Source organism: Chelonoidis abingdonii, chromosome 6 (genome assembly GCF_003597395.2).
Source record: "Chelonoidis abingdonii isolate Lonesome George chromosome 6, CheloAbing_2.0, whole genome shotgun sequence".
In the NCBI taxonomy this organism is placed as follows: domain Eukaryota; kingdom Metazoa; phylum Chordata; order Testudines; family Testudinidae; genus Chelonoidis; species Chelonoidis abingdonii.
This window is the reverse complement of record NC_133774.1, coordinates 46,392,479-46,414,661: the sequence shown is the minus strand read 5'-3', so window position 1 is coordinate 46,414,661 and position 22,183 is coordinate 46,392,479. Positions and strand designations below refer to the sequence as shown.

General features: G+C 41.2%; 1 protein-coding gene across 1 annotated transcript in view; it reads right to left on the bottom strand.

The window, feature by feature from the left end:
• Positions 1–22,183, bottom strand: part of DMGDH (dimethylglycine dehydrogenase) — a 105,293-nt gene that overhangs the window by 26,737 nt on the left and 56,373 nt on the right. The window contains 7 exon segments of the mRNA XM_075066995.1: positions 159–316; positions 1,182–1,399; positions 3,906–4,036; positions 4,811–4,976; positions 5,933–6,086; positions 7,963–8,132; positions 12,726–12,924. Coding sequence (XP_074923096.1) covers positions 159–316; positions 1,182–1,399; positions 3,906–4,036; positions 4,811–4,976; positions 5,933–6,086; positions 7,963–8,132; positions 12,726–12,924 — 1,196 coding nt within the window.

Sequence of the window (22,183 nt, the reverse complement as noted above, 5' to 3'; positions counted from 1 at the left end):
AGGAGTTGTCCCAGACTGTGGGGAAGATCACTGAAGTGAGCAAATCTGCCAATAAGCGCAGGACCCACCAAGGTAGAGGAGGAACTTTGTCACACTAGCTGCAACTAAAACATGTATTAAAAAAAAAAATCAAATGGTAAAAATAACTGTTTTCAAACCTCTGCTCCCCAGGCCCGGAAAGCTTTTTCCAGCCTTAAGGCATTCAGAGCATAAGTTCCAAAGTCATCGATTCCTTCTTCCTGGCCTGCTTCCATAATGACATTGTACAGAATTGCAGAATCTTCTTTTCTGTGGTAGAGTTCCCAACCCAGTTCACCTGTTATAAAACCAAGGTTAACAGACTAATCAAATCTAGAATTAAATAATCCCAATATATTTAGTGCTAGCACTATTACTCCAGAGATAAGTGCTATGAAAATTAGGGCTAAATTTCCCTATTTCACAGAACTCATTAGTAAGAGAGTGCAGAAATTTCCCTTCCCCACAGGAGCTCCTGAAAGAATTGTACCTCAGTACATAAACAATGGTACTATTACTCTAATTTAAACTGATGATCCAAACCTGGAAAATAAACGATTCAGTGAGAAGAGGACAGGAAAGAAGGCCAAGATCAGAGATGATGTTTAAGGAACATGTAAATTATCAATTGGTAAATCACTCAAGTCTAAGTCTACACTGGTGTAATACATAAACTGGAAGATGTCAGTTACACCAACGTGGACTGCCTCAGACTGAGCTCTGAATTTGGCCCAGTATGGTAGAGATGCACATAGAGACAAATTAAAATAAAAAGTGACTGGCACAGAAAAAAGGGGAGATAATAAAAACTTAGCACCTATGCTTTCAGTTTTCAAGGCACTTTACAGATACTAATTTAGTAGTAATTCAGAATCATTCCTTAACACTGGTTTCCTGCCAAAGATCACACAGTTTTCAAAACTGGCCTTTAGTTCTGTAAAAAAAGAAAAATACACTTTGGAGTATTTTTGTTTGAAAGATCTTGGAAATCTTAGTTCCTGACCAGAAAATGTTTGACAATCAATGTACCATTTCTCTCTCATTTATGTCTATTTATAATTTCAAACACATAATCAGTTTCATTTTTCAACATAATTTTAGTCATACCAGGTATTTTCCTGGCTGTCCAATTATTTTGATAGTCTGTTTTCCCTGCCTCTTACCTGAATAGGATATCCTAATAGCAGTAGCAGCAATATCAGAAAGTTTAATATGTCTGGACTGAAGAAATTTAAATGCAGAATCGCTAAGATCCTCAATGGTCAGTTTCTGGAGAACCTTTCGTGCAAATGGACCTGCTATGCCAAGTACTCCCATCTCATCTGTAATGTTTTTAATCTCAACATTGTATCCACCCTTTAGTGCCTCCTCTTCTATCCATCTGCAAGTGAAGGACAAGAGTTTTATTAACATTCTCATTCAAGGTAATTATTTTAGCATTTGTTCCTGGGGCCATAGTCCATAGATTTATTGTAACATTCAAAGTGAGTGTTCTGTACGATGATGATAATTAAAACTTCTGTATCTTGTGGTAGTGCATTGAGGCCCCAACCAAAGATTGGTGCTCTACTGTGCTAGGCGACGTACACACAGACAAATGAAGAGCCCAAATAGCTTACCATATAAGTATTCAGCAGCGCTTCAAAACACAAACAATATGGAAGTCATGGGTATGAGGCAGCAGCCAGACATATTGACCAAACTATCTGCTTTAACCCATTAATCTGGCAATTACTAATATTTATTTATTACTAATTATGATGGGCCAAATCCTAAGGCCTGATCCCAGGGAAGGCAGCTTCACACCAACCTGACTGAGCCTGAGGATAGTCAGGGCAGTGTGAAAGAGGGCTTAGTGCTCAGCCACTCCACCATCATGACCTGTGGAAGCCATAAAAAGAATAAAGTGTTCATGCAAATGAGGAGCTTCTGAAACTGCTACTGCTGCTGCTTTGCAGACAAAAGCCTTCTGCTCTTGTTCCTGTTGCTTCCACTGCTATGATAATAGCTGGAGCAGTATGGCTTGCAAGTGCTGTTCTTACTCCTGAGCAGCAACAACTAAAAGGAGATTCTGGATCTACTTCTTGTACCACATTTCACCAGATTCTCGCTTCCAGACCCAGTTCTTCCCTTCTGGGACACAAATAGTCCCAAAATAACCAGAAAGCCTATTTGCTTTGAACAGCACAACCCACATTCTCCTGTTTTCAGGGCAGTCTCTTCCCCTGGGTATGGCTACACTTGCAGCTGTACAGCGCTGGGAGTTAAACCTGTCTTCGTACAGCTGAGTAGGGAAAAGCATTGCAGTCTGTCCACACTGACAGCTACCAGCGCACTGCCGTGGTCACATTTGCAGCATCTGCAGTGGCATTGGGAGCGGTGCATTATGGGCAGCTGTCCCAGTGTTCAAGAGGCTGCAACGTGCTTTTCAAAAGAAGTGGGGTGGGGTGGAGTGTGACAGGGAGTGTGGGGGAGAGAGTGAGTGGATTTTTGGAGCCGACGTTGTGTCAGCACCCTGCCTTGCAAGTTCCAACCTCCTCCACCACCTCTCTCTCACTCACTGAAAGCAAACAGCTGTTTGTTTTTTTCCTCACAGACCAGATAAGCAGCCCTCTGAAACGGATTCCTCCCCGCCCGCCCGCCACGCTGCTTCTCTCCTCAAGCCCTCTCCCTCCCCCTCTCTTCAAGCAAACACTAGCTGTGGGCATTCCAAAGGGAGCCCCCCTGCCTCTGCTCATTCACAGCAAACAGTAGCTGTGTTTGTTTTTTTGATAAGCAGCTTGGGAGCCTGGAGTTCACAACAAAACAAAGAGCAGGACCTTCACTTAAAAGGATTATGGGAAGCTTCCGGAGGTCAGTTACAGCGTACGAAGGTTATTCCCTGTTTACACTGGCACCCCAGCGCTGCAGCAGCAGCGCTATACTTTTTATTCCTCTCGGGGAGGTGGAGTACATGCAGCACTGTAGCCACGGAGATACAGCGCTGTATGTGCCTTGCCAGTGTGGAGGGGGAGTGAGTTACAGTGCTATAAAGCCACCAACAGCGCTGTACCTCTCAAGTGTAGCCAAGGCCCCTGTCTACTTCCCCCTTCTTCCATTTCTTCCTCAGTATATGAAGCAGCTGTGTCTGGTAGGCCCTCTACCCTTTCCTCCCTGATCCCTGAGTCTGCAGAAAAGCACAGGAAAGGAAGGAATTTTATGAATATGATTCTTTCCAGGCCCCCTCAACCCTCTTGATATCCAATTGCAGTGTAAATTTCATCACAAAGGCAGGTTAATAATAGGTGTAAAATAAGTTTTCTTACATGTTGGATAAGTGCAATAATTGAGGCAGTTTAGTACAGAGCTAGAGAATGAGAGGTTTTAAAAGGGGAAACAGTGGTCCCAGAATAGAGGGTTGAAAGCATCATAGGACTTAAAATGGATATGCCTTTAGATCCAGAATGTGTGTAACCACAAAGGCAACAAAGAAGAGCAAGCAGTAAACACAGTGAGAAATCTCTTAAAACAGATACACATTCCTGACATAATCATACACTGTAGATTCCTCAACTTATTTAAATTGTTAGTGAAAAGTTCAGTTTTAACTCTTAACAACAAAGTCTCTCAAAAAGTTCACAAAATAAATAAAGAAGGCAGTATTCAAAATCTTACAGTATATAGTCGGATAAGTTTTCTTAAGAAATCCCAAGGCATAGTTGGGGGACCAAACAAGGCTGTTGAAGTTCTTTGCAAATAAATACACTGAGCCACTTTTGCCACCCTTATTCAAGTTTAGTTCATAAATACGCAAGTATTCCCGCTGATTCCAATGGAACAATTCACAGAATAAGGCATCCCTCACAGAGGTATCTATCTGTGTACTGTCTATCTATAAACACACTTACCTCAGATCATGGAGCTCTGACCCAGAACCAGTCACCAGCAAAAACTCCCCTGGAGATAGGTGAGAGATGGTTAGCTCAGCATAGACTTGGCCTCTCGGTGTTAACATGTGACTTATATTTGTAGCACCCACCTACAAAGCAGAACATATAATCATTTCATTTCCAAAATAAATTCTTTGAGCTCTTGCAGGTCCTTACTGCAAAATGTGAAAACAAAATGTTTGTGTTTATACAAAAATCTTTAACCATATCTCTTATATTAGAAAGTATGAGTCTCTCTTTCTCTTTCTTCTATTTTTAACCTCATTAGTAGAAGATTAATATCCTGTTGCTCAGGATTTTGATTTATAATGGAAATTTCACATTTTTCATATGAAAGAAATTAAAAATGAGATGCTCGAAATAAAGGTTTGGTCAAGATCTTTATAAATATTTGTTATGTGTATGTTACAGAAGATTTTCTCAATCCAAAATTGATTGAAGACTAGATTTCCAATGCAAATTCAGTCAATTTTTTTTCTTAAGTTTGCTGTTCATCAAAGCCAAATATTGTGCTTACCTTATTCACACAATTGTTCCCATTGAGTCATGTGAATAAGGCATGCAGGATTTGGTACCTAAAGGATGTGTGTTTCACGAGCCTGCCAAAGGTGTCTAACAGGTGTTTACTACTCTGAGCTAACCCAATATAATCTCTGCTGTGTATAGTCTTGATCTAGCAAAAGATCTCATTTGACATAAAAATATTTCCAGAGGATTCCTCTTTAGTGTTTTTTTTAAACTTTCTGTGAGATGAAATGCAGAGATGTTCACATTATTATGCCTCTATTTCCCTGTCTCCCATTTCTGAAACTCTTCCAGTGTGCCTGGCCCTAAGTTAATAACATTATTACAGACCTATTTACCTTTGGAATGACATTTGCGAACAGGTGATCCAACAGTTTAACTGAATCATTCCCTTTGACAATAAACTTGCCAAATGGTGTCAGGTCAATCACACCAACTTTTTCCATAACCTGCTTATATTCACGACCCACAGGTTCAAACCAGTTTGTGCGCCCAAAACTGGGTCTGAAACAGAGTATTTATGCACACAAAACACAGAATACACATGTGGTTATTTACAGTCTAGCCATTTTGTGATCTATTCGGCAAAATATATTCCTCAAAATTTCTGTTTTGCAAGTCATTCAAAAGCATTAGAACTTAGCCTTTCTTATTTTAGGTAGTTTATCTATTATTTTCCTCAGTGTAACAATGGGTTAAATATTAATCCATTTAACACGAGACTCAAAAACAAAATTGGAAAGAAACTGTGTAACAGTTTGAATAGTTAAAGTATAAGAAAAAATTTCTAGTTCGTTAATTAACCCTGGGTAAATGTACTGCTGACTTTGCTGAGTCCTTTATTATGGGTTAGATTGTTGAAGGCTTCACCTGGCTGCACAGGGAAGAATAGGGCTCCCCTTACTTTCCTGCTGAGCCTTGCTCAAATTGTGACTACAGCTGAGGATGGGAAAACAGGATTTCTTGCCTGATACCTCGCACTGGAAACAAACAGGCAGGGAGTGGAGAGCAGAAAAGGGTGGGGAGGATCCTGGGCCCCACCACCTTTACTCACTGGTTGCACAGAGGGAGTAAGCTAGTTCCATGAAAAGAGATGAAATAATTTACTCGCTGCAGAGCAAGTGCGGAGTAAGGAAGGAAACGTGACTTTATAGTTACAGTTTGTTCTCTAGTCTGCTCCTGGCCAATACAGCTGCATGCTGCCCCTTACCCAGAGCTGTTAGTAAAGTTACAGTGTAATTCTATGTGTGTGCTCTAGAATTTAGGTATCTTTAGAATGAAACAAATTTTAAAATATAGATAACAAAATCAGAACAACCAAAAAAATAACACAACAGTTGCTTCTGAGTACTTCTTTAGCTAAACTGACTCCAAAGTATATGATTCCCATCAATCGTGATTCAATCAACTCTTGACTTCTGGACAACAGACCAATACAAAAGTGGTAATTGTTCATTTACTTGTATCCAATGTCATCTCCAGGCTTGTAGAACCAATGAGGTTGCTCCCATCCTGCATGGAAACCCATTGAGCATTTAGATTTAAGCACTTCATAAAGCCCACTGACTCTCTCTGTAGGTCTCCCAGCAAACCTTTCTTCTTTAGGATAACCAACTAAGATGGTAAAAAGAAAAGAGACATACTAAATATCATACACCAAGAAAGCAAAACATGTTAAACTAAAGTCAGCAACTGCATACCTAAAATAAATATTTCTAATATAGTTCTCAAACTTTTTTTTTGCGGACCACTTGAAAATTGCTGAGGGTCTCAGCAGACCACTTAATGACCTTTCCAAATGCTGTTTGTACTGTTAGCTAACTACTGTAAAGCACTTTGGATAAAAGCACTATATAAAAAAAATCTTAATAATAAACATTTTTTGTTCTACAAATAAAAGCACACAACTCATATTTTAATATCAGCAGGCTTACCTTTCTAATGCGATAGATGTGCCCTCTCTCCCCAGCCACAGCAGTCCCCAAGCTGGGGCTGGGAAGGAGGGGGGTCTCTCCCCCGCAGTGGCAGCCCCCGAAGTGGGGCTGGGAAGGAGGTGGGGGGGGTCTCTACCCTGGCACAGCAGTCACAGAGCTGAAGCTGAGAAGGAGGGCTGTCTCTCCTCAGCAGCCGTAGCCCTGGAGCTGGGGAAAGTCGCCTTTTTCTCTGGCCGCCGCAGCCCTGCACGTCCCAAATTTCCCTCCCCACCTCTCTCACTCCATTTCCCCCTCCCACCTACCCCCTATTCCCTCAAGGCCACCACCTCACCTTACATGTGTGTCTTTTCCAGGGTCCAAGCACCTAATTAGTGGAGCCATGCCTGCGCGGCTCCACTAATTAGATGGGTGGCTCTTAATTCTTGTCTGTGCGGCCGCCCAGGCGCACACCTTAGAGAGAACTATCTGTGGACCACCTGAATGGAGCTCGCAGACCACTGGTGGTCTGTGGACCACAGTTTGAGAACCTCTGTTCTAGAGGTATTTGGTTTCATGCTACCAAATCAGAAGGGTAATGTTTTCTATTAATTTTCCATTCAGTGTAGACATATCCTTAGAGTGCAATTCACAAAAGCCAGCATGCTGGGCAGGGAGCTACTGACAAGAGGGGTGTGTGCTAAGCCCCACTCATCTCAAAGAGATGAGTGCCAATCTCTGCTAGTTCTCAGCTGTGAACCCTCACCTGGAGTTAGGTGCCTACTTTGTTTTAGCAAGAAGCTGGGGTTGGGGAGAAGAACCTCCTTTATACCTTTTAGCCTAGTGTACTCATCTGGGATGTGGGAGACCCCCAAGGCCCCTCTTCACATGAGGGGAGAAGGGATTCAAACAGGGATCTGTTACCTCTCAAGTGAATGCTCTAGCCCTTGGGGCATGGGGTATTCAGTGTCTACTGTTGAAGCTGTTGCACTCTGGCTAAATGCTTGAAGAGTCATTTGGGCCAGAGAGAGAGTGAACGAGTGTGCATAAGCATGAGAATGATTCTATAGCCTGGTGGTTCGTATGCTCACATGGGAAACCAAGGATCCAGTCCTCCTGCTCCCAGGACTCCCACATCCCAGAGGAGTACTCTAACCACTGGGCAAAAAGTTATGAGGGAAGACCTCCCACCCCAAATGTTTTGTGAACTTGCCTGAGATGTGATTTAGGCAACCAAATGCCTATCTTCCCCTGGTTTGTGACTCATCCTGGGGCTCAGGAGAGATGCCTAGAGTGAGGCAGCAGTGAGCTTGCTCAGAGGCAGACACTTAGGCACCCAGAGAACCTTTACCCTGAAAATGTAGGCGCCTACTGGGTTTGACTACAGGTGCATCAGCAGGGACTTAGGCACTTAATTCCTTTTGTGCATCTAAGCCTAAGTGACTACACCAGTTGCAAGGCAGTGGGGAGTCAGGCTTCATCTTTCTATTGATCCACAACAAAAGAAAGGAGGTGTTTTACACAAGTGCAAAATCCTATATTTCAGGATATGGAAAATCCTTTATAAATTATCTTCTTACCAATGTTGTTAAATCCATAAGACTCTCTTGCTTTTGTTGCTGTATATTGGGTGGTGGACCATTTTCCATAGCGATTGGGATCTAATTCTATCAGGTCGAAAGGAGGCTCCCCACCTAGGATCCAATCACTGAGATACTTTCCGACACCTCCAGCATGGATAATGCCATATCTTTAAAACAAACAAGTCCTCCAATATTGAGTCATTTGAAATAATTTTTCAACAAAGGCATCAATTATTACAAATTCTCTTTGCACTGTTTGGTAATGTTTTGTCTAGGAATTACTCAAAGCCACTGTTATTTTCATTTTCAGCAACTAAGTTAGCTGCCTCTCATAGATGTAGCTTTGAAGTTACAGGAAGCAGTTCTATTCTGGTAGCTTTATTGCCTGCCCCAGAGACAAAGAAAAACCCTCACCCTGTCCCCTGGTCCCCGTCTTTTTGCACAGCCAGTGTCAGTTCTCCCCACAAATCTCTGCTCCTTGTCAGAGGTGTCTCCTCTCTCTTCCCCTTTCCCCACCCCACTGGTTTCCAGTCTTACTCTGCTTGTCCAACCAGCTCCAGGCTCCTCTGTCCGCTGGCTCCCAGTCCCACGCTCTTTACCCAGCTTGTCCCATTTCTTCCCTCAACTCCAAGTTCCAATTTCCCTCCCAGCCTCCAGTCTCAGTCCACATACCCCAACCTCTCCTCCACAAACTCTTGTCCCATCCACTCCCCCATCCAGCTCTCGTCACCTTTGAACTTCAGTCAGGCAGCTTCCTCATTACACTGCCCAGATAACAGTTGAAAACACAAGAGAGGCAAGCTCCTTGCTCTGACTTCCAGCGCCTGGACTGAACCCTGCCCACAGCATGCCAGAACTGCAATTGCAGAGAGATTCCTCCTCAGCCTATATAGGCTGGAGCATGCCTATATAGATGGAATCTTCAGAGATTTCTGTAATGAATGTCCCACAATTCTCTATTAAGCATATGTGATCAGTGATTTTTCTCAGGCTAATAACTTGGACAAGTTTGGATGAATTTTCACAGAGATGACAAAAGGCACATCCCTGACACAAAGGCCACCCTTCTGCCAAATTTCAAGTCCCTATTCCAAAGCATGGAGGCTCTAGATCTTTTCAAACAAAAGAGCCAACATTTTTAACATTGGCCAACCAATATATTTTTCCTGAGCCTTGTTCTCAGAAACAGCTGAAACTTTTTAGCAGAAACTTATTTAGCCTAAGGCAGACACTCATGACAAAATTTCAAGGCTACCTGCTTAAAGTTTGGCAAAGTTATAAAAAACTGAAAACTAGGTCTTATAATGGGAAATATCTGGCAATTTAATAATATGTAGCGATAGCAATCCGGCCCATAATAATTATTAACCTGTCTACACATTAAAGTGCACAGCAAGCTGTTGGTGTCAAACAAATAATAAATGATTACATAAAAACCACACACACTCACTAAGACTTCAATCACAATGTTCTGACTGGGAACTCTTGAGTTAAAGACTACACACAATGTACACACAAAATTACATCATACATGGAAACATCTGCTTCTTTAGCGTTCTGCTAGGGGATGGTGGAGTGTCAATGACATCTGAAATACAGATACCCCTGTCTCATCAATATCCTCATTAAACCTTGGATCATAACGTTCAGAAGCTAAACAAATGTATACTTTTTTAAAAATTAAGTTTATAATAGGAATAAAACCCTCTCTGCTGTCTCCAGTCAGTCCAATATATACCTTAATCCTATTCCCACAGAAATCACTTCAATGGAAGGAGAAAAAGGCCCACAGGCAATGCAACTAATGTAACAAAGCAGTCTTTTCTGGAACCCAGTGCTTTAGATAAGAATATTAAGTGTGTAGTTAAAAGGTGAAATTTTTAAAACCTCTTAAATTCGAACAGCAAGTATACTTAATCATTCAATTCAAAATGATCAAATCAATTTTATTTTGGGAGCCTGGGAAAGCATCTTAATCTCTTACATAGTTTTATATATGAGGGTTTGTAAAGTGAAGAAAAAGTGGATAAGGACTTACTGGATTCTGATTTGATGATTAGGCAATTAACCATTCATCTTGGCACAATGGGGGGAGAGATAGCTCAGTGGTTTGAGCATTGGCCTCCTAAACCCAGGGTTGTGAGCTCAATCCTTGACAGGGCCATTTAGGGATCTGGGGCAAAAATCTATCTGGGGATTGGTCCTGCCTTGAGCAGGGGGTTGGACTAGATGACCTACTGAGGTCCCTTCCAACCCTGATATTCTATCAGCTGAGGTAACTGAATGTGGCAAAGAATTTAGGATGAATAAATTGTAGACCATGGTTAATGTAAGAACATCTCAAAGAGAAAGAATGAGCAGTACCACTCAGATGTCCTCAAACACTATCTTCTCCCAGTATACGCCACCCACATCTAACAACACTCACCTACAGTATCCATCTTCACAACCTCTAGCACCCCCACAACTCTCACCTGGCACACCTCTTCTACAACTCCCAATACCATTTAGTACCCTCTGCTTAGTACTTCAACCCTCTCCACAAAACATATAACATTCCATTCGGCACCTCAAATGTTAAGTTTCCTTTGTTCCACTCATCCTTGCCACAACTGGAATTGTACAATCTTTCGCATCTGCAAAATAGCCCGTGGAGAAGACAATGAGTACTTCTATACTGGAATAAAAGAGCTGTGGCATGGCTGCAGCTAGCTTGGGTCAGCTGATTTGGGCTTACGAGGCTTGAGATGCAGGGCTAAAAATTGCTGTGTAGATGTTTGGGCTCAGGCTGGAGCTGGCTCTGGGACACTCCCCACTCATGGAGTCCCAGAGCTCAGGCTCCAGCCCAAGCCTGAATGAGTACACAACAATTTTACAGCCCTGCAGCCCAAGCCCCAGGAAGCTGAATCAGTTGGCCCAGGTCAGAAATGGTTGTTTAATTCTGTGTAGACATACCCAATATGGTCCAAAGTTATTTGCACAAATAAACTGAAAGATGTATACTAAGAAAGAGTGCTGACAAGATTCTATATTGGTGAACACAGTATTTTAAACACTACTCATTTCCTGCAGGTCCACAAGGCAACAATGATATTGGCCTTGAGGTTAACTATTCCATGTTGCAGAAGAAAAGGAGCAAGAACAGAAAAAGAGCTGGTGAGAAAGAGCCACAGGATGGTGGGAGTGGTGACAAATATATGGCAAAATATATGATGCACATGATCAGATGGTTGAGGTCACTTGTAGGCACAGGGTAGTGTCCAGTATATTTAAAAAAACAAAGTCAGTGATGCTGAAGTTAAATGCAATTTTAATTAGCTTTACTTTAATACATGATGGACAAAAGTTAATGGTGTGATGAATTTACTCACCCAAAGCCAATTGCAACCCAGTAATTTCTGACACCCTGATGCGGTCCCACCATAGGAAGAATGTCTGGAGAATATGTGATAGGACCAGCAACTATGTTAATGATGTCTGCTTGTTTCAGGACTGGCACCATTGCCATTGCAGCCTCAATATGATCCATTATTCTGTCTAAATCAGACTCAAAAAGTTCCTTTCCAAAACCTGCACAAATATTTGATTAATATTATATATTTGTAATAAACTGTAAATATTTGTTTTAAATATATCTGTCTATAATATATCTGTCTATAAGCAATAGCAGTATGTAATTCATCAGTCTGTATATCCACACCTTTTATATTTTTACATCACAAAACTCCACTTCCTTTTAAGAAGAGCATAAACTGAGGGCAACTGTATTTAAAGTTTATTTTACTTCTCTTGATCTAAGGGGAAGCAGTGCAGCCTAGCATCTCAGGCACTGGATTAGGACTCAGGAGACTTGGGGCTTGTCTTCAAGAACAGCGCTATAGCGGCACAGCTGCACCGAAGACACTACTATGCTGACAGGACAGCTTCTCCTGTTGGCGTAGTTAATCCACCTCTGCGATAGCTTCTCCTCTCGACATAGCTCTGTCTGCCCCGCGCTTAGGTCGGTAGAACTATGTCTCTCAGGAGGGTGGATTTTTCACACCCCTGAGCGATGCAGCTATACCAATATAGGTCTCTACTGCAGACTTGGCCTTGGACTCTATTCTTGGCTCGGTCACTGACCTTTTGGATGACCTTGGGCAAGTCATTTACTTATCTATGCCTCAATTTCCCCATCTGTAAAATTGGGATAATGCTATTACTCACGATGGTAAAGCATTTTGAGATCTACTGATGAGAAGCACTATGTAAGAGATAGGTCTGATTATTATCATTAATGACACAAAGTCTCAGCACTGAAGCAGGAAGGAGATAGACAGGCACAGGAGACTTCTCTAATGCTGGTCAAAGCCATTTGTTTTTATGGATCTATTTAATTCATATATACAATAGTCTGCTTTGGTGCTGACAAGATTCTATATTGGTGAACACAGTATTTTAAACACTACTCATTTCCTGCAGGTCCACAAGGCAACAATGATATTGGCCTTGAGGTTAACTATTCCATGTTGCAGAAGAAAAGGAGCAAGAACAGAAAAAGAGCTGGTGAGAAAGAGCCACAGGATGGTGGGAGTGGTGACAAATATATGGCAAAATATATGATGCACATGATCAGATGGTTGAGGTCACTTGTAGGCACAGGGTAGTGTCCAGTATATTTAAAAAAACAAAGTCAGTGATGCTGAAGTTAAATGCAATTTTAATTAGCTTTACTTTAATACATGATGGACAAAAGTTAATGGTGTGATGAATTTACTCACCCAAAGCCAATTGCTACCCAGTAATTTCTGACACCCTGATGCGGTCCCACCATAGGAAGAATGTCTGGAGAATATGTGATAGGACCAGCAACTATGTTAATGATGTCTGCTTGTTTCAGGACTGGCACCATTGCCATTGCAGCCTCAATATGATCCATTATTCTGTCTAAATCAGACTCAAAAAGTTCCTTTCCAAAACCTGCACAAATATTTGATTAATATTATATATTTGTAATAAACTGTAAATATTTGTTTTAAATATATCTGTCTATAATATATCTGTCTATAAGCAATAGCAGTATGTAATTCATCAGTCTGTATATCCACACCTTTTATATTTTTACATCACAAAACTCCACTTCCTTTTAAGAAGAGCATAAACTGAGGGCAACTGTATTTAAAATTTATTTTACTTCTCTTGATCTAAGGGGAAGCAGTGCAGCCTAGCATCTCAGGCACTGGATTAGGACTCAGGAGACTTGGGGCTTGTCTTCAAGAACAGCGCTATAGCGGCACAGCTGCACCGAAGACACTACTATGCTGACAGGACAGCTTCTCCTGTTGGCGTAGTTAATCCACCTCTGCGATAGCTTCTCCTCTCGACATAGCTCTGTCTGCCCCGCGCTTAGGTCGGTAGAACTATGTCTCTCAGGAGGGTGGATTTTTCACACCCCTGAGCGATGCAGCTATACCAATATAGGTCTCTACTGCAGACTTGGCCTTGGACTCTATTCTTGGCTCGGTCACTGACCTTTTGGATGACCTTGGGCAAGTCATTTACTTATCTATGCCTCAATTTCCCCATCTGTAAAATTGGGATAATGCTATTACTCACGATGGTAAAGCATTTTGAGATCTACTGATGAGAAGCACTATGTAAGAGATAGGTCTGATTATTATCATTAATGACACAAAGTCTCAGCACTGAAGCAGGAAGGAGATAGACAGGCACAGGAGACTTCTCTAATGCTGGTCAAAGCCATTTGTTTTTATGGATCTATTTAATTCATATATACAATAGTCTGCTTTGGTGNGAGGTATTCTGGATAAGCCTAGTGGAAAAGATCTTGGAACTGGACAAGGTATTCTGGATAAGCCTAGTGGAAAAGATCTTGGAAGGAATCCCAACAATGTGAACCCCAAAATACTGCAGATATGCTTACAACCCAAGTGATTCAACAAAGGTGGCTATGTCATCTTCACACTCTCTTGATTCTTGGGGTTTCTAGGGCCCTTGGTACAACTTAAAGCTGCCACAAGACTCTTTTGCCTTCTGCTGGTTAGGGATCATTGGAATTCAGCATTTTTTATGTTTGTTAAGAATACAGAAGACTATGCAGATCTTCCCAGTGGCCTGGAGAAGCTACATGGTATGTGGATGAGCAGCATATTGACATATGTAATTCAATGCTGACAAATGCAAGATAATGCACATTGGAAAGAATAATCTGTACCATTCATACAGTGTTCTAAAGTAACTGTAACCACTTCAGAAAAAGCCTGGGCACTTGTGAGGACTGCTCAATGAAAATCTTTGATCAGTGCACACAGGAAGTCAAAAAAGAAAGTAACGTTAGCATGCACAAGGATGTGATAAAAAATAATAAAGAGGATATTATACTGCCTTTATATAAACCATCCTCATTTGGAATAATTTGTTCAGTTCCGCTCACCATCTCTTTTTAAAAAATGTAAAGAGGGGGAAAAGGCATCCAAAGACAAGTAGCAGAAGTGGATAGAGGCATAGAACACTTTTGTGGAGAAAAGACTGAAAAGACTACCACTGTTTAGAGAAGTCATAAATAAGAGGTGAAACAAAAAATGGTATTCAGAATAAGGAATGGTACACAAGAGATAAATCAGTTGTGCCTACTTATATACTCTTTATAATACAAGAACAAGGCAACAAAATTTAAAATTCTTAGAAGGAAATATTTTCTTTACAGAATACATAATAGACCTATGCAATTCATTGCCACAAGATAACTGAGTCCTGACCTTAGTAGGAATCAAAAGGTTAGACATTTATATGGGTAATGAAAACAGACACAGTTATATAAGATAGGATAAAAATTGTTTTTAGAAGGGTCTTTTTAAAGAAGCATTTGGTACAGGCCACTGTTGGAAACAGGATAATGGAGTATGTGGATCTTTGCTCTGTTTCACGGTGCTAATTCCTATGAATAAAACCCATCTCTCTTTTTATATTCTCACAAAACTCTATTACTTAACATTGTTTTGCATGATTGTAATATGGGGGCTGTGAGTGGGGGCATATGCCATGGAACGAAGTAAACTAGCACAAAATCAGTCTGGAAGTAGTGGATCTGTGGAGTCTGCTAACATCAGGGATTTCCAAATCCCCTGGGAATAAGAGTAGTTTAAGGTATGAACCCCTGGTAATACGTACAGAAGAACAGAAAGAGGATGACAATAATCCCATCTTTAGTATCCCACGTAGTTTTTCCACCAAAAATTACTTGGACTCAGGGAGATACTGTGAAAATACTGTATGACCGAAAGCACCTCTCTATCCACATCCTACATACTACTGTAATAATCTCGGTACAAAATATGCCTTATGATGTATCATTTAAAAACTAATAATGTGCTGGTCAATAACATCATGGCGATATGTATGTATGTACCATTACATGTAAAGTTATGAAATCCTCCTGTATAATGCTATCACATATACAAAACCACACAATCCCGCCTAGGTAAAGGTTGTTAAACATATCTATCCTAAATAAGGAATGTGTTTTTACCTCAATTTAAATATAAGTAGTAAACAGGGTACTCAAGACAGCAGGTGGAGGAGACAGCAGGAGACAAAGCAAATTTGCATTTCAGAAAACACAGGTGGTAAGAAAAAGCATCGAGTCCTATTCACTACCAGACTCCATGTCACTTTCTTTACTGATTGAATAAACTTTGCTTTGAGGGATAATCAGAAGAATCCATTTCAGGGGTTCACTGGACTATAAATCAAAGGAGCAGAAAACTCCATGCTTTCTCTCTCTTTCACCTCAGAAGACAAAGGCACCAGCACCTTTGGGATTCTGGGTGTGATCCTGATGAAAGAAAAAGTCAGTCGTCATCTTCCTGGAAGACTGTAGGTCAGAAAGGCTATCTTAAGCAAATCCTTGAATCAACACTTGCTAAATTAAGTTCTAGACTTAAGATGTTTTTGCACTTTTATTTGCTTGTAACCATTTCTAACTTTATCTCCTATACTTGAATTCACTTAAAATCCTATCTTCTTTTGTTAATAAACTTGTTTTATTTTTTAATCTAAACCAAGTGCTGCGTTTAAACTGAACTTTTTGGTAACTCCATATAAAAGGACCAAACTGTTGAATATTGACTCTGTACAGGAGCAACAAACCTTAAAGTCTGAACTGTCCAGGAGAGGGCTGGTAAGTGCAGAACACACGTTTTGGGAAAATTCAGGACTGAGAGTGTGTTAGGGCACCCTGCCCATAGTAACCAAGCCTGGGGGAAGCCAGAGCGTGGCTGGTGTACTGCTGGAAGGCTGCTGGGGGTCAGAGCTGCTGGACCAGGGCTGCAGCTATACACAGGGTACGTCTACACTGCACGATTATTTCGAATTAGCTTAAACCGATATTACAAAACAATCAATAAAATCGGGGTTATAGCGCGTCACAGTGGGATCCGAAATCGAGTGTTGCGTCCATGTCCAAAGCTACCATCGACTTCAGTGAGCGTGTTTGCACGCGTGGTAGCTTTTCCTCAGCTATCCATACTGTTCCCATTCCGGGTTGGAGCACAGTGCCTGATGGGGCAGAAAAATTGCCGCCGGGTGGTGGCTGGGTACAGCCATACCCCTCCTTTGGATGCAGCAGGGCCGACACTAGTTGGCGCCTTTTCAACGGAGTGCATTGACAAACGCCAATGAAGCAATTTCCTTTTTTTTTTTTTCAACGTGGTGGGGGGGGAGAATAACTGAGGACGTACCTGAACACAGCCAGACCACTGTGTTTTGAACCCTACAGACATTGGGTAGCCAGCTCAGAATGCAAATAATTTTCAGAGTACTGCTGTGGAACTGTGGGATAGCTGGAGTCGCTCTTCAGTACCCCATCGCCCCCCTTCATGGAAGCGTCCCTAAATTTGAGTCTCGTGGGTTCCCGTACGCCTGTTGCTCTAAGGGCGCAGCGCTGTATTAATCCTGGTAGTTTGTTTTATTCAACGACCTTTGGCATTTCCGTATGTTGATAGACCCTGTACGGAGCTGGAATACAACAGATTTGTCTCCCCATCATAACAGACAGATAGATCAAATAAGAGTAGGTAATCAACTCGAGAGAGTTTATAAAACCTACGACGGCTACATGTACTCCGGATCGGTAGGTCTGCTGGAGCCTTTTTCGATTTCAGACTGCCTAGCGCATAGCCGTCTGATAGGAAGCTAATCTCAGACTGGGCTCAAGCTAGGAATTTAGATTACAAAATTCGCGGGCGCTTTTCCTGTTTTTACCGCTGCCCGCTGCATCCGAGTTCAGATTATTGCTGTCAGAGCGGTCAGTGCTGACTCTGGGATGCCGCCCGAGGCCAATACGTCGATTTCCGCCCAGCACGAACCCTATCGATGTTAATCACTATCCGAATTAGCTGCTACATCCTTCTCGGTTTGGGGTGAGGATCCCGAAATCGATTTAAGGAGCCGTTTAACTCGATATTATAATGAGCGACGTTCGTGTGAACAGCATATCAGCGTAAATCGTATTGATTGGCATATTATAAACCGATTTAAAGTCGCAGTTGTAAGACCTGGCCCCAGACACTCAGGGGTGTGACCTGCTGCTGGCTCGGCTTGTTTGTTCATAAAGCAGCTAGGTTGGGAGCTACAACAGCATAGCACTGTGAAACACCCAGGTTCCGGGATAAGTGGTGACCACTAGCCCCTCACTGGTTTTGGCCTCACCCCTGAAAGACAAACGATGTTCACAAGAAGGACTATAATAAGTTTTATTATTTTACTGCTCACAAAAAACGAAAAGAAGTGCAAACAGAATCATAAACATGTATCTGGCTCCGTCTGACATAAACAAAACAAACTGGTAGGCTTAACTGGTCCCTTTCAATAATGTGCACTATAAGATGCAGTAAACAGCTTCTTAAAATTAAAGATATTTCCTGAAGTATATATATCTGTATACTAATGAGCTGTCTTCTATATATGATCTCATGTTTAGAATTTTTTACTACAATTGATATGGAGTAATCATAAGAGAACCTCCAGTGTTATTTCAAACACTTTTTAAATTCATTTATATAGGTATTAGTTTTTTTTAAAACTAATTATTTCTCTTACGTTGTATAGCAGTTCCGTACTGCAGGTTAATGAATTATGCGTACTGTAATTAGCTCCAGACAACAGCTGGGATCCATACATTGGTTCTGTGCCTAAAATTTGAACCAAAAAAACAAATCGTAAAGAAAGAGAGGTGCTCTGAGAACAAAATTCTAACTGAATTTCAACTCCTCTGTCTCATGGAGAGCAAGCTAAAGCCAAAGCTAATTTTATACTTAGAATTTTTCTACAACAAAATGCTTAAAAACATCTCAGAGCGAAATATATTAGTGTTAGTATTGTTTAGCAAATTTACACAGCGATGGTAATCTGGTAAGTATATTGGGTTAAAAGAAAAAATAACTCATTAAAAATAAGTTCCTTCTAAGTACATTCCAAAACTGTTGTAATGAACAACTGCTTGTGAGGTCAAATATTTGTATATGCATAGCAATATTCTAAAATAAAATCACCAATTTCTTGCTTCGGTTTTATTATAACCTCTATTATAAATACAACGCCTAGCACTCCTTAGCAATTCAACACCAGTTCAGTTTAATGTCAGGGATTATTATAGCGGCCAGCTATATTAAAATAGAAATATCAAGTGACAGCTACAATGGTTTAAACTTGTTCATTCCAGTTCCAACCAAATGTTGACTGTGCACAAAAACAAAAAAAAAAAAAAGAGTAGACAGGCTCTCTGATAACCCTGCTGGTGCTTAGAATTAGCATGTAAGTCTAGCCAGTGCTGGATCAAAAATTAACAGTAAATATTTAAAGGGCTGGGATTGAAATGAAGAGTGAATGTGGCTAAGAATTGTTAATAGCATATACTGGTCATAGTAGTGGTTGCATACCCTGACGCAGAATGTTAAGCAATATCAACTTTAAATGTTCAGTGTTTGGCTGAACACTTAGCTACACATTAGAATTAGACTTAGCCAAGCATATCTTTGGTTTAATAAGTTATCAAAGCAAATGAAAAAGCCTAAGGCTGCAGATCAGCTTTGCAAAGAATGATAAGTTCTGGAAAGCAGTTGTGAGGAAAGCTGGCTATAATGACAATTGACAACACAATCAAAAGGATGCCAATCACATTATAAAATATAATGAAAATTATTAAATGTGCAATACTTCATTAATATGCTCTAATGCCAAGTTTTTAGAAAATGGGTGCCTGAAGTTTGACAAGTAAGTAAGTGGCCTGATTGCCAAAATGCTGAGCGCCCAGCAGCTCCCACTGCCTTCAAAACTTCTGAGAATGATGACAAGGCAAGTCTGGAACTTGACAGCCAGGGGAAAAGATTCTGGAGTATATAAGAGATCCAAAGGTGCCAGGAAGAGCTGGTCAGAAGTTTTCTGAGAAAACAGAGTTCTATCAGAAAATACCGATTTGCAGAACACCCAACAGGTTTCATGGAAACATCTCGGGTCCAGCGAACTTTTGACAAATCAAAGGCAGGATTCCAGCAGAAAGGTTTCCTGCCACTTACTTGGGCAATAATGACAATTACCCAAGAATGACAGACAGTCTCACTCACCAGCTGTTGGGGTCAGGGGAACAGATTTAGTTTCGGAAATAAAATACTGTGTCGGTATTTCCTAACTGAATTTTTTGGGAAAGTTCCAGTTGGGAGGAAATTTTGAAAATTCTGGTTTTGGCCCAATTCAGACCATACTCAAATTTTGAAACAGCAGTATTTCCCATTAACTGGAAATCCCATGTTTCATCCAGCTCCAGTGCCAGGCTGCATGTGTTTGATTAAGAAAGAGTAAAACCATTTTGGAGCAGAACTGGATGAGCTGAAAAAGCACAGAATGGGAGGGAAGAAAACATGGTATCCCCTAACGAACACAGTGAGAGATAAAGGGAGGAAGAATAGGATGACAGGGACGGACAGAACTTGTCAGAGGCCTGAAGAAACCTTTATTCCCAGTGATCTTGATATAAGATAACTTTATAACCTTGTGCAAGGTTACTTAGTCATAGACTTTAATGTCTGAAGGGACCATAGTGATCATCTAGTCTGACCTCCTGCACACTGCCACAGAACCTCACCCATCCACTCCTGAAATAGACCCCTAACCTTTGGCTGAGTTACTGAAGTCCTCAAATCATGGTCTAAAGACTTCATGTTACAGAGAATTCACAATTTATGCTAGTTTAAACCTGCAAGTGACTCCTGCCCCATGCTGCACAACAAGGCAAATAACACTGAGGATCCTTGCCAATCTGACTTGGGTGAAAATTCCTTCCCGACCCCAAATATGGTGATCAGTTAGACCAGTGGTTCTCAACCAGGTAGTGTTTCATCTCTGCTACTAGCAGTTGCTGATGGCCCACATGCTGTTGTAGGCAGTCCCATCGCTCCATACACAATTACACAGAAAACTATGTTAAAAGAACCTTATTACAGTTGCAAAGTCAAGCGCTCAAAAGATAGAAAATACCAGTATCAAGGTTGTCTGTGGAACCTGAAATATGATACAGTCTCTAATTAGATGATCAGGAACTATTTTTTTCACAGGACCCATCTTATTCAGTAAACAGTGTGCATAGACTAAGTCCTCCAGGAAGTGTAGAGATACCACAATTTCTGTACACTTTAGATGCAGTCTTTGGTTTCCCATGTCACATCTCCTGCTGGGGCAGAGACAAAGCCTCCCAGGAACCATAGGCTGCAGCTATGCAGATCAGTAGGAAATTTGTTACTTCTTTGCTGTGCATAGTCCTGTTCATAATATAGGGTTTGCCTTGGCACTGGTGCGCTCATCAGTGAGATACTACACACAAGATGGATAGTGCTCTATTAATGAGCAGCTTCCAAAGTTTTTTCTCATTGTTCAAAGTGTGGCCATTGGCTTTCTTTACTACACGAATTCAAACCCTGCTCTAGATACAGAATTATTAATTTCTTCATCCGTTTTTCTGTAGTAGTCATCATTATAGTATCTGAGTGAATCACACACATTAATTAATCTATATTCCCACTATCCCTGTGAAGAGGAGGTGTGGTATTATCCCCATCTTACAGACGGAGAACTGATGCACAGTGCGACTAACACAAACAAATTACCAATTTTGGGTGTCCAATCTGAGCTATCTAGGACCTGATTTTGCAGAATACTTGGCATTGTATAGAAGTTCATATATTCAAGCACAGCTCCCGATGACTTCAGTGCAGATGTGAGAGCTCAGCACTTCTGCAAATCAGCCCCAGGGTCTCAAGCTGGGCTACCAGAAAATGAGGAACATAAAAATAGTGACCAGCTTTAAGAGATTTGGCTTAAGTGACCTGCCCAACATCACACAGGAATTCTATGACAGACGTGGGGATAAAATCCAGTTCCCTAGGACAGCACTCAGTGTTCTTATTTATGAGGCTATCCTTTCTTTTCCTGCAATCCCCCGCTTCATTTATTTCAGTTTCCAACTTCTGCAACAAATGAGGCTAGAGTCCTACCAAAAAGAGTCCCATTTACTATACAACTCCAGTTCATCCCCAGAGCAGGTCTAAGGTCCTCTGTAATATAGCAGGCAGTAATGGAATTAAAGATTATTACAGTGCATGTGCACAATGGGGCCTAACTGCAGTTGCAAGAAACATCTTAATTCTGGCATAGCCAAACTTTTGAGTGCTTGTCTTTGCAACCTTAGTAATGTTCTTTTAATGCAGTTTTCTTGTATATACTTGCATAGGATTTTTAAAAAATAGAAAAAACCCCAGAAATTCCATCATGTGACATCATATGACATCCACATGGGCTATCAGTGGGGCTGGAACCTTTTAGATCCATCAAGCAAACCTCTGCTGCTTAAGCGAAGGGAGTAATTGATAGCAACAGTATGTTGTCATCCTCGGTGTGGACAAGCACTAGAAACATACACTTTACCACTGGTTTTCACAGTTATTTGCTGACAGCAGAAGAATGGTGAGACTCAGGAATCTTGAATTCCATTCCAGGCTCTGTAGCAGAGTGTGCTCTAGTGGGCACAGACACTGCTGTCTGTTTTCACCAAGCTTAACCCCTCCTGCACCATCCCCTCTAACTTGTCCCTTGTCTCCTCCCCATCCCTGGCTCCTTCTCAGAGTTCCATTCTCCTTGCTCATTCAATCCCAATCTTCACTCCTTCACG